This window comes from Rattus rattus, chromosome 14, assembly GCF_011064425.1.
Source record: "Rattus rattus isolate New Zealand chromosome 14, Rrattus_CSIRO_v1, whole genome shotgun sequence".
Lineage (NCBI taxonomy): Eukaryota > Metazoa > Chordata > Mammalia > Rodentia > Muridae > Rattus > Rattus rattus.
Genome location: NC_046167.1, coordinates 44,025,854 through 44,038,946, shown reverse-complemented (window position 1 = coordinate 44,038,946; position 13,093 = coordinate 44,025,854). Strand labels below are relative to the sequence as shown.

Sequence of the window (13,093 nt, the reverse complement as noted above, 5' to 3'; positions counted from 1 at the left end):
TCTCTGTATCAGGTTTTTCTATGTTCTTTAGGTTGGCCTTTAAAGGGGGGGGCTTTAATTTCTCACAGAGGAGTCAATATATGAAGGCTCCTGCCCACCTGAAGTTATGTTTGGATTTCTGTAAGCTTTAAGCTTCCTTTACCTGATGCCTGTTACGTGCTATGCTCAGACATTGAGTGAAAGACAAATCCTGTGGCCAAGGCAGCCATGTATAGACAGGCCCTCATCCATCTACTACAGAGCAAAGTCACTGGCACATTGTGGCTAGTGAGCGCACCCGCAGGGGTTGGGGGAGCTCCTTCCCAATGTGCAGGAGGCCCTGGGGTTAGCCTTGCCATTTACCCCTTCTGCTGCCTGTGTTCTTCAGATAGGTTGAACCACTAATTAAACCAAATGTCCCTTTGTGCTTCCTGCTGTGCCTTATGGGGCTGTACAGTGCTGCAGCTAGTCTGGAGCATGTCCGTCTGTGTGACGATGAGCAGAGAGGCTGTGTCTTCTGGGGTATTTGTGTCTGTCCTGCCCCTCTTTCTCCTCCCTTGTGAGCCATCTCAGTGGAGTTAATTCTCCTTGGCCTCTTCCTCATTCTCTCTGCAGAGTCTCTGAGTGGGACCTGTCACTGTCACCATTTCCCTTACCATTTGTATTGTTCCTAGGATCAGAGGGAATATTATCTCCCTTGGCTGACAGAGAACCAGCTGGTCACTGTTTGCAGGTTTATGTGCTGGCAAATTTCTCCTGAAGTCACAATGTAGGGCTGGTATACAGAAGCTACCCAAGAATAAGTGAAGCCAAAGCCCACTTCCCACTGACCCTTTGCTGGTCCCTTATGGTCACCCTGGGCTCAGGCCACACCATTCCTTTCCACTCTGTTGATGCAGCTTGCCGCCTAGCACAGCAAAGCCCTGCCACCACTCTGTAAGTAAGACTCAAAACCACAGTGGTGAGATTCACCGCCTGTCAAAATAGTGGCTTCACAGATCTGTGAGTGAGACTGATCATCAAACCCTAGTTTCTGTAGTTATCCTTCACTGTATAAAATGTGAACACAGACATCCAAGTGAGGAGGGACCAGTGTGCAACCTTCCCTATAAAATATATGACAAAATACCCAAGATAACAGCCTAAAAAGAGGAAATGTTTATTTTGGCTCAGTTTCAGCCAAGTCAGCTCCAGGGTGCTTGGCCCTTTGCTTTGGGGCTGGGAAAGAAGCAGTATGTCATGGCGGAGGAGAGCTGCTCATTTCACAGCAACTGGCAGCGGAGAGGCAAGGAAGGACCTGGGGTCCTGATACACCCCAGTAACATAACTTCCTCCGACAAAGACCCACTTCAGTTCCTACCTTCTTTAAGCTAAGGGCCAAGCCTTCAACATAGATTTGGGGTACATTTAAGATCCAAATAGGACCAGCCACCACGAAGAAGGATTTTATAGGAACAATTATATGGAGAGTGTTAAGAGCTAACTACACCCTTTCTACACTAGAGAGGCAGGTAATGCAGAAAAGGGGGTGGGTTGATAAAGTCCCACGCACAGGCAGCAAGCTCAGAGGATTCAAAAGCACTTTAGAGGGACTTGCCCTCAAAGCCTGCTGCTCCCTCTCATCCAGTGTCCACACAGAGCTGACCGCATTTCCAGGTAGCCTGGCTGTCCAGGAGCCCCGCCTCTGTCAGGTTTCACCAGAGCTCCTCTGGAGAACTACTTTGGCCATCATGGAGATGACTTGCTGAAGAGACGGGCTGATTAGGAGATGACATCTTCAATCTGAGCTGAAGCTGTAGACGTGAAGTGCCCCAGAGAGCCGGGCTCCCCAAGAACTCCTTCCAGCAGCAACAACCACTTGGTTCTGTGGAGGACACAAGACAGACAGCACTAGTGATATTCCCTCCATGAGGCAGACATCATACTGTGCTCTGAAGTGCACAGAAGAGCAATGCCAGCCACACCCCACAACCACAACTCGAGTCTCTCCCCCTTTGTTCAGACACCACTTTGTCAGATCTGTTAAGTTCCAAAACCACTGTTGTGCAAGTTGACCCCAGAACCTCACTGCAGTGCATGTGACCACATCAAGTGGCACCTCCTAATACCCCAAGGTCAGTCAACAAGAGAAAATTAATCTTTTCAATTGACGAAGTGGTAATTTCTTCTCCTCCCTTATTTATGTAATTACTAGTCACTAAATGTGCTTTTACTTTGGCTATATTCTAAGTCTTCTTTCCATTTCCTGGCCAAATCATGCTCCTCCCCTAAAGTTAGCCTTCCTGGCTGCTTGCCATCTCCCTGGTCTAACCATCGCAGGGGCTATTTCAACCATAAGTCCTGCATGGACAGCCACTGTCTGTATCCCTGGGTCACTGCACACTGATGTCAAAGGTCTTAGCTGCATTCTATCCTTCCATCCGAGCTGTAAGCAGGAGACCGGCCGTGTCACTGTTCTGTCTTCTCCACTGTCCACTGAGGTACCTCAGTTAATGTACTGCCGAGGCTCACCAGCTGACATGGGCAGGCTTCCTCACGCAAGTCTCCAGGCTGCCACTTCTACCAGACTCACATCCCAGGACAGAAGCCTGCCTTGAGGGTCCTACCTCAGGTCTCAGGGAAAGGCCACGGAGCTTTAATGCTGTCTCAATTGTGAGCTGGGAAAGTGAGGGTGTTAATACTGGCTCGAGTGAACTGCAATTAGGAAAGCTAACTTGTGGGGTTGTGCACTCCAGAGTTGACTGTAAAGTACTTCCAGATGACCTTGACCACAACTACCCTTGCTCAGTGTTCTTGACAATGTCTGATTTTTCGAAAGTGCATAAAATTGTAAGTAAAAGTCAGGTGTATCCTTAGAGAATCCTTCCACAAGCTTAATAACTGCTGGTTCTTGTAGCTAACCCTGAGCTTCTATCAGGGTTGTCTGTGTCAGTGAGGACTGCTGGCCACCAGAGGGCAGCTTCACTCTGGGTCTGCCAAGTACTTCCCAAGCCTTTACAGATTGCTGTCTTCACCGACCGGGCTTCCCTCACTAAGGACTCCTGCTCACACTGCTCCACGGCCGTTGTCCTATGCCGGTCTCATAGACCTACATGTGTCTTCAGGAGCAGTCACCATCCTGTCTTTGTTTAATAGCCTAGCACAGTTCTACAATACCAGTCCTGAGGTGAACAAACGCTGTAGTGGGTTAGTGTGGTTTCCTTTGTTTTGACACAGGGTCTCACTCTAACTCAAGCTAACTTGGAACTCTTAAGTCCCAGGCTGGCCTCAAACTCCTACCTCAGATTCCAAGTGCTGGGATTACAGGCATGAGTCGCCACACCTGCCTCTTTAGTAGTATATATTAAGGTAAGTTTCTTAAATCTATATTAAAATGTAATCTTAATGAATGGATCTTTTAGGAGTCCCACTGCTGTTTCTTGCCTACAAGGATATTTGCAATAATTATATAAAAATACAGGTACAGTAATATTCACTACCGTACAATCTGCAATAGTAAAAAAAATGGAAATAACATAAATATGAGAATGTAATTTAACTGAATCATGGAACATCCAAAAATAAAGTATTGTATAACTGTGGGAAGTATCAAGTGGTTCTTTATACTTATTTGAGAGGAATAAAGGTACAGCCGTGGCATGCATGTCTAGACCAGCAGTTCTCAACCTGTGGCTTGTGACCTCTTGGGGGATGGAATGACCCTTTCACAGGGGTCGCCTAAGACCACCAGAAAACACAGATGTTCACAATTCATAACAGTAGCAAAATTGCAGTTATGAAGTAGCAACAAACATAATTTTATGGTTGAGGGGTCACCACAACATAAGAATTGTATTAAAGGATTGCAAGATTGAGGGTCATTGGTCTAGACTTGTTTAAAGACTGATCAGGCACTCAGGATGTCACCCATCAGGGTGCTGCCCAGCCTGACAGACTGAGTTCAGTCTCTGGGAGCCAGGCATGGTGGGAAGAGAGAAGCAAAGTTCTCCCCAGTCCTCTGAGCACCACAAGTGTACTGTGGCACATGAGCTTGTAGCCCACACAAACATTATTAAAAAAATCAGCAGTCTGGACATTGTTACTGCAGTGGTCTGCAGATGTCATAAAGGGCAGGTGACATCTGAGGCTATGTGAGAACTCCTCTCAAGCTGCAGTGCAGTGTGTACAGCCATAGACAGGTCAGGAATGAGAGCAGATCCTCAGCACACATCAAACGCCCTTAAGTCATGGACTGCGACATTCAAAATTCATAAAACTTCATGTCAGGAATAATACTTCAACTATTTAGAATACGATGGCCATTTTTTTTAAAGTCAGATATAGTTGGCCCACAAGCAATCCCCTGCTAAGCCTTGCTGCAGAGTGGCAGAGGGGCGTGGGGGTCCATACTTAAAAAGTAGTGGGATTAAGTTCACGTGTTCCTTCTTTTCTAAACTAAAAAGAGACTATCAAATCTGGTGTCAAAGTACAGGTCCGGTACTCACCCTTTCCTTAGACCGCACAGACACCAGTGAGCTCCCAAACCTTGAACTTGCCTGTAAAACACACACATCATGGTTTGTTCAGCAGTCGGTGTAAGCACAAGGTGCTGGGGTGGGGTGTCAGGCCTTCGGGATACTTACCTCTGGAGAAATTAGCACATACTGGGCCTGGAAGAAAGAGCAGCAGGGAGACCTTCAGCATGGTACGTAATTCCTACTCACACAGAGCTTTGAGCCCGTCTGACAGCTTCGTGCTCATAGTTCAGTGTTTCCAGATTCGTCCCAAGTATGCCCTTTAACTCCAGAAATTCCATTTGTAGAAGCCTAGATCCTAAAGCCTTATCTGTTGTAAGAAATCATTTACATGGAAATGTTGGCCCTACGATTTATAATGGAATTGGCCACAATGACTAGTGATCACCACTTCAGGAAAGTCAGTTAAGTGGGTTTATTCCAAGATAAAAGAGTTGGCAGATAACAGAACCCCCCTCTTAGCAGAATCTCATGTAATCCAGGCTGGCCACAAATTCACTATATAGCCAAGGCCATCCTTGAATTCCTAGTCCTCCCACTTCTGCCTTTGGGGGTATTAGAGTTACAGTTGTCACCACCATATCTACATCCATATAGAACAATGTATACTTTCCCATAAAATCTAGGATCTGGGCTGCGTCTTTTCTGTGTTTGCTCTTTGCATATTCTGCTGTTTATTGGGTTGCTGTGCATGCATATGTGCCAAGGCATGCATGTGGAGGTCAGAGGGCAACTTGAGAGTAGGTCCTCCTACCATGTGGATCCTAGGCCCCCAGGCTTGGCAGCAAGTTCCTTAGACCCTGAGCCACCTCACTGCCCAATACGAGGTGAATAAGCCTTATCCAGAAGGCCTTGGGTCTCTCCAGTTGTGGAGTATCTACAGATACACAGTGAGATCTCCAGAGGATGGGCCTGAGACCACCAGGAGATATATCTGTGAGGACCACAGCCTGACTGTTCTATCCCGTACGCTGATGGCTTTGTACATGAGACCAGTCCCCTACTGTAGAATTTCCACTTGCAATTTCATATCAGATCTTGAGAAGTCTTTGTTTTTGCAGCATTTCAGATTTTAGACTGGGGATGCTCAGCTTGCATACCGTTTGATTAAAACTAAGCGCTTGGGAGGTTAGAAGTGGGAAGTTTGAGGCCAGCCTGGACTATACCTTTAAAAAAAAGTTAGTTTTTGAACAAAATATGCATGTTGTGATCTTACTGGCTAACAAGTGTTAGAAACAGGTCTTAGGTGACTACTGATTTTCTATACTTTTCTTATGTTACTTTTGTGTCCGGAATATATGTCAAACATATCATTTTTCTCTGCTTTCAAAAATAATGTCCCTTACATATTTCAGAAGTATTACAAAATATAGTGTACAAAAAAGGAGAAAGAAAAAGAAAGGTCTTAGTGCAGGTCCTTGGGGCCGTCTGCAGTGTGCCTTGAACAGAAGCCCTCTGTCCTCCAGGCTCTTTGTCTGTCACTGGCATCGTCATGGCTTTGGTGCGGATTCAGCTACACAGTGCTTTATTGTGTGTGCACTAAGTAGGACATGGCACTGCTCGCCTGGGATCCCTGCACCAGCTAGGCAAACGCAGGGAGACTAACACAAGCTCCAGGCCAAACAGGACTGCCTACAAGACCCTGCCTCCTCCCCACAACCCCCACAATCCTAACATTTCAAATGGTAGAAAATACTAGAAGACTATGCACTCTGGCTAATGGGAAAGCTCTGCAGGATTCAAAGGAGGTTAATTTTAATGCTCCTCTTTGTGTTCCTGTATTTCCTACATTTTTCACACTAAACGTTCATTTTGCCGTTTTAAAAAAATCCTTTTTGTTTGTTTTTGAGACAAGGTCCCACTTTGTGGCTCTGGCAGAGAACTCACTATGTAGACCAGGCTGGCTCCACTTTGTGGCTCTGGCAGAGAACTCACTATGTAGACCAGGCTGGCTCCAAACTCACAGACCTCAATGCCTTTCCTGGGTGCTGGGGTCAAAGGCATGTGCACTACCTTAATTTCCAAATTTAAGAATGATAATAATAACGAGTGATAATAACCAAGCTAAATGCTTGGAAACATAAGGAACCATCAGAGAAAGTAAAGAAGCAATACTCAAAACACAAAGGACTGCAGTGTTTGGTGAAATTCCAATGTGGGCAGAGCCTGCTTTAGCCCCCTACCCTGGGCACCTCAGGGCATGGCCAACTGTGAACAAGGTTCCAGCTCTAGAGGCAACCAGCATGGTTGTAAGTACATCCCTGACAGATGACTAGGCACCAGGCCTTCCCCATCATGGACTCCAAAGGCCTCCCTTACCTTCTCCTCTGGACATGGAGTCATCCAGGACTTGCATTTGCCTGTCACATCACCTAAGGTGGTATGCATGCCATTATAAATGTACACTCGCCCATCTTCTCCCCCAAGCAGTCCAGAAGTGACATCTGTTATCCTCAGTGGGGCAGCCATGATGATTTCATCTGTTAACACAAAGTGGAGAGAAGCATTAGGCTCCTGTCAGCCTTCCCTCCTCCACCTCAGGATCCTGAGCCTGCTTCCCATATAATCAGCATGTGCTTCTGTCTGCCATAGCTGCCTCCAAAGTCAGCTAAAGGCCTTTGTTTCCCACTTTGTCAGCCATCAATAACGGACCCGGTGACCCTCCCACTAAGTCTTCAGGAAATGCAGTTTATCCGTGTGCATCTAAGTTCAGGTCTAGAAGCCCTTGGAGCCAGGTGTGGCACACACATGTAGATAAAGGCAAGAGGATCAATAGTTGAAAAATCAGCCTTGGCTGCATAGGAGTTAGAAGCGAACCTGAAGTAAGTGAGGTGGTGCCTTTATAAGAACAAAACAAAACATGTCTCTTGGCCCGCTGGACTGTCAGTGAGAGGCAGAAGCCGATCCATGTAACTAGGACACGGTCCATTGAATATGAAGGGGGTTCGCTTTAGCTAAAGTCACTATTCCCGGCCTTACCTAAGCCATCGTCATCCAGGTCTGTCAGGTGTAGAACACTACCAAATCGAGAAAAACGTCGGTCTCCGCTGAAGGTGCTGAGCAGAGCAGGCTGTGTCTTCTCAGGGGCTAGCTCGTACATCCGAGTGGCTCCACCCTGGTGCAGGGTCATGGTTAGGAATGCCATTTTAGACACGTCATCTGAAACAAGCCACAGGGCCACCTGGCATCGTACAAGTGAAGACAGGACCCCACCAGCATCCCATTTATGCCCCAGGCACATGCATTACAGTGCAGCAAGGTTCTCACATCCGTCCCCACCTGTGCGGCGACCACACAGCTAAACCTTTGCCAGATACAGGCTCACTAGTGAAGTCTCTTCCCTGCTTACAGGAAGCAATCATTCTGGGAAACAGTTTGGCTCTATGCAGGGAGGGTGTCAGGGAACACTGGCTCCTCCAGTCTGGGAGTCTCCCTGAAGTACCCATCGTATCAGAAAATTAGCCCGTAATTTTCCCAGGTCTGGGTTCCGTTCCTACAGCTCAGCCCCTCCTCCAGAAGAATGTCAAGGCATTTCTCTCCAGAGTGTTTCCCTCAAAGATTAGTGACAGGTGCAAGTGAGAAAAACACAGTATATATAAGAACAACCGTGTTTTTTAAGAATATTTAACACAGAACATGCTTACAATAAGATATAAATACATTTTCTAGTAAAGAAAGAAAAGTACATGAGGAAGTTGCTGATAAGTCTTCTATCCCACCTTCCCAACCACCACACGCTTCAAGTGGCCAACATTATTAAAGACTTGACTACTCAAAAACTAAAATTTTAAAAAATAATAAAATTTATTTTTTTAAAAATATGAGTTGAGCTTTTTAAATATTTATTCTGTGTCCGTGTGTTATGTGCATGAGCAAGTGCCCACAAGAGTCAAAGGGTGGTACTGGATCCCCTGGAGTTGGAGTTACAGGCAATTGTGAGCCGAGTGACATAGGTGGTAGAACTGAGTCGTCTGTCTATCCTGTAAACTTTGGGTGTGTTCGTTGAGACAATCTCATGTAGCCCAGGGTACTCTCAAACTCACTACGTAGCAGAGGCTGGCCTTGAACCCCTCTGATCCTCCTGCCTCTGCTTGGTCTGCAAGAGTGGGGGCCAGCAGTGTCAATCCCAAGTTTCAGGCAAGCCTGGGTTAGTGTCTCAATAACAAAACCAGAAACAAAACAAAACAGCTCTTCTCTAGCTCTGGGGTCAGTAGTGCGGAAGCTTTTGACACACTTTCATGCATCATTTCAACAACTTTTGAAATATCGATATTACAGCCATTTTGTAGATGACGATACACAAGTTCAGAGAGGTTACACAACTTGCTATTCATAACTTTCAAACAGGAAGCACTGAAGTCCACTTGTGCCTGGCAAAGTTCCCATGACTTTTCTGTCAAGGCAACATGGTCAGAGAGCCTCACAGAGTGTAGGTGACCTACCATGAGTAGGGGCTCCAACCAGCAGGACTTGGGTTAGGGTGCCATTCACCCTCACATAACCACTGGACAGGGATGTACCCAGCTTTCCCATCGCCTGTAAAGAACAATCGGTTGTTACCCCAAGCAAGCTCACTGCAGCAAACTGCCCTAGAGAGAGAGGCTGTGGTACCTTATCTCCCGAGATAGTGATTTCCCTCTGCCGGTTTGGGGGGAAGTAGCCATACACCCTTCCCAGGCTCTTTTTCTCTTGGTTCTTTTGGTGGCTCGAGCGTGCCATCCTGGGGAGAACACAATGGTTAGTGGCAAATGCAGGATGCTGGTCCCCAAGGGGTTCAGTGTCCAGGAAAGGAGCCTCACCCCACTATGTAGACCCTTGGGCTCTGTCCTGTGGTCCTGAACTGCAACATCGGCTCCTATGAAGTTAATCTCACTAACATGGAGGCTCCCGGGTCTCACATCAACCCTCTACCTCCTCTCTGCGGCAAAAGCAGAAACGCCTGCTACCAGTGGTTGGATTACACTCACGGCCCACACCACTGCTGGTGTCCTAGGTAGAAGTCCTGACTGCCAGGACTTCAGAATCAGACTGTGTGGGAGGTAATGTCTTTAAAAGGATCACTGGGTGAAAAGCAGAGCACTGGGGACAGCCATAGTCAGATAGGACTCATGTGAACAGTAGCACCCTGACAAACCAGAGTGTGTGACATTCCCAGGGTGAAGGTCAGGGTGAACTCCAGTTAGTCTCTACATGGTCAAATGATGGGCTTGCTTCCTGATTGTTGTAATGGGGCAGATCCAGAGCTAAGTGGCCTCAGGCTTTAATAGCTGCTACTCACTGCCCATCTTTGTACCTGACCTATCGTCTCTGTGACTCTTAGTTAAAAGCCTTTGAAAGCCAGAGACAACTACCTCCCACCATCTCATGGGCTAAACATCTTCAGAAAGCCTCTGAAGCTAGCGGAGAGTCCTTGAACTTCTGTAACCTACCTGTTGCTTCCACCAACTTATTTGGAAAGGATGTTGTCGTTTCTTACTTTCTTTTGTTCTGTAACTAATGGAATTTCATGAAACCATTTCTGCATTTGAATGGCTATTTGAACAACTTAAATTTGTGTCCCGGTGTCCCAGTCAGTCATATTTGGCTCAAGAGTAACCTATTTCTGGGGCTGGAGAGACAACTCAGCAGTTAAGAGCACTGGTTGCTCTTCTACAGGATTGGGGTTCGATTCCCAGCACCTACATGGTGCCTCACGACTGGCTGTAACTCCAGTTCCAGGGGACTCCAACACCCCCTTCTGGCCTCTGAGGGTCCTGTAAACAAACTTCTTCTTTTAAGAATAAGCTATTTTTTATTTCCTTTGAAGAGTGCTATGGCTTGCAGGAATGACTATAACAAAGATGGCCATATATAAGCCAAACAGAGGTAGAACCTTGCCCACAGTTTGATCTGGGATTTCCAACTTCCAGAACTGTAAAATGAAATATTTCTGAGTTTAAACTCCTTGGCTGAGGAATTCATTGTGGTGGTTCTTGCAAGCCAATATGGCTTCTCAGATGAAAAGTCTGTGGCCTCCCTCCAGAGCAGTTCCTTCTGAGGGCAACACCATTTACCCTCTCCTTCATACCCCACACTTAATGAGGTCCCCAACACCTGGCACCTGCCCCTATGGTTGTTTCCAGATCCTGATGTTGACACTAACCTGCTGATATTCTTCCAGGTCGGGCTCCCAATCAGCAGCAGGCTTCTGTTTGCCACTGTGACCCCATGAAGGGAGTATCCAAACCACGAGAAGTCCTCCTCCCCGTTCACCTTCCAGTCAGCTTCGTCCAAAGTCAGTGACTCTAAAGAACACCAGTCCCCATCAGTCGACCAATCAATCATCAACCAACAAAACCCAGTCCCAGTAAATGAACATGAAAGACTCAAAGAAAGGTGTGTTACAGGCATGGTGGCACGCATCTGTAATCCCAGAACCTAGGATGTGGAGGCAGAAGAATCAAGGGTTCAAGGTCATCCTTGGCTATATGCAGTTTGAGGCTAGCCTGGTAATGTGAGGCCCTGTCTTGAAAACAACCCTCTGTTTGACCTAGTGAGTGGTACCTATTCCTTGTGAGGGAGGACCTGGGATAGAAGGATGGGTTCTGTTTATGAGCATATGAGGACCAGGCCCTGTCTATGAGCATGTGAGAACCAGGCCCTGTCTATGAGCATGTGAGAACCAGGTCCTGTCTATGAGCATGTGAGAACCAGGCACTGTCTATGAGCATGTGAGAACCAGGCCCTGTGTATGAGCATGTGAGAACCAGGCCCTGTGTATGAGCATGTGAGAACCAGGCCCTGTGTATGAGCATGTGAGAACCAGGCCCTGTGTATGAGCATGTGAGAACCAGGCCCTGTGTATGAGCATGTGAGAACCAGGCCCTGTGTATGAGCATGTGAGAACCAGGCCCTGTCTATGAGCATGTGAGAACCAGGTCCTGTCTATGAGCATGTGAGAACCAGGTCCTGTCTATGAGCATGTGAGAACCAGGTCCTGTCTATGAGCATGTGAGAACCAGGCCCTGTCTATGAGCATGTGAGAACCAGGTCCTGTCTATGAGCATGTGAGAACCAGGTCCTGTCTATGAGCATGTGAGAACCAGGTCCTGTCTATGAGCATGTGAGAACCAGGTCCTGTCTATGAGCATGTGAGAACCAGGTCCTGTCTATGAGCATGTGAGAACCAGGTCCTGTCTATGAGCATGTGAGAACCAGGTCCTGTCTATGAGCATGTGAGAACCAGGTCCTGTCTATGAGCATGTGAGAACCAGGCCCTGTCTATGAGCATGTGAGAACCAGGTCCTGTCTATGAGCATGTGAGAACCAGGTCCTGTCTATGAGCATGTGAGAACCAGGTCCTGTCTATGAGCATGTGAGAACCAGGCCCTATGAGCATGTGAGAACCAGGTCCTGTCTATGAGCATGTGAGAACCAGGTCCTGTCTATGAGCATGTGAGAACCAGGCCCTGTCTATGAGCATGTGAGAACCAGGTCCTGTCTATGAGCATGTGAGAACCAGGTCCTGTCTATGAGCATGTGAGAACCAGGTCCTATGAGCATGTGAGAACCAGGTCCTGTCTATGAGCATGTGAGAACCAGGTCCTGTCTATGAGCATGTGAGAACCAGGCCCTGTCTATGAGCATGTGAGAACCAGGTCCTGTCTATGAGCATGTGAGAACCAGGCCCTGTCTATGAGCATGTGAGAACCAGGCCCTGTCTATGAGCATGTGAGAACCAGGCCCCTTCTGAGATTCTGCAGAGCTTGTTTGTTAAATATGGATTCCAGGACCCCAGCATTATTAGTAGATGTCACACTTCAGACAAGAAGTATGTTTCGGGAGCTCCTTTCCAAAGGGTAAGGATACTATTTAGAGAAGTCTTCTCAGGGAGTTGGAGCAAGTGTGAGGCTTTGGCCCTCAGCCTTCACAGCCTTTCTGTTTCACTCTCTGAAGCTGTGAGAATAACCTCTAGTCCCTTTGTACGGGTATCAAGAAGCCAGGTAACCTTTGTATACTCAGTGATTACCATTTATTAAACATTTATTTATGGTGTGTGTGTGTGTGTGTGTGTGTGTGTGTGTGTGTGTGTGTGTGTGTGTGTGTGTGTGCGCGTGTGTTTGAGTGCCCACATGCCATGACATACATGTGGAGGTCAAAGAACAACATTTCAGAAGTCAGTTCTCTCCCTCTACCGTATGTATTCTGGAGACTGAACTCAGGTTGTCAGCCGTAGCACTTATCCACTGAGCCACCTCACCTGCCCTCACTGGCATTTCTCTCCCCATCTTTTGCCATGACCTCTATCAGCATGAGAGCCTTTCTGTTGACATTTAGCACACAGGCCCAAATGCAAGAGGTGTCATGGCAGCCACAGTTAAGCCCCGAACTCTGCCCCTCCCCCATCAATGTCTACCTTTGTCGTTCTGTCTGGGATGTGAATAAAAGGCAGCCACAATTCCTCTCTGCTTCCCTCCACCTGGTGCAAAAGGTGAGCTGATCACCAGATCATGCTGGCCATCTCCATCTGCGTCTGCTGCCAAGAGAGCCCAGCCCAAATTACAGTAGGTGTCCTTAGGAGGAAGACAGGAAAGCACAATCCATCAGTCCCAGAGGCCAAG

At 47.3% G+C, this 13,093-nt stretch overlaps 1 protein-coding gene across 6 annotated transcripts in view; it reads right to left on the bottom strand.

The window, feature by feature from the left end:
- Positions 1-1,114: 1,114 nt before the first annotated feature.
- Positions 1,115-13,093, bottom strand: part of Gpld1 (glycosylphosphatidylinositol specific phospholipase D1) — a 51,646-nt gene continuing 39,667 nt past the window's right edge. For 5 of the 6 annotated variants that reach the window (XM_032919581.1, XM_032919582.1, XM_032919584.1 and 2 more), the window contains 9 exons: positions 12,889-13,045; positions 10,636-10,777; positions 9,105-9,213; positions 8,936-9,029; positions 7,473-7,652; positions 6,813-6,973; positions 4,602-4,628; positions 4,464-4,514; positions 1,115-1,843 (listed from right to left, as the gene is read on the bottom strand). In XM_032919581.1, coding sequence (XP_032775472.1) covers positions 1,757-1,843; positions 4,464-4,514; positions 4,602-4,628; positions 6,813-6,973; positions 7,473-7,652; positions 8,936-9,029; positions 9,105-9,213; positions 10,636-10,777; positions 12,889-13,045 — 1,008 coding nt within the window. In that variant the 3' untranslated portion in view covers positions 1,115-1,756. Of the gene's footprint in view, positions 1,844-4,463; positions 4,515-4,601; positions 4,629-6,812; positions 6,974-7,472; positions 7,653-8,935; positions 9,030-9,104; positions 9,214-10,635; positions 10,778-12,888; positions 13,046-13,093 lie in introns of those variants that run through there. The other variant, XM_032919586.1, reaches the window with a different exon arrangement.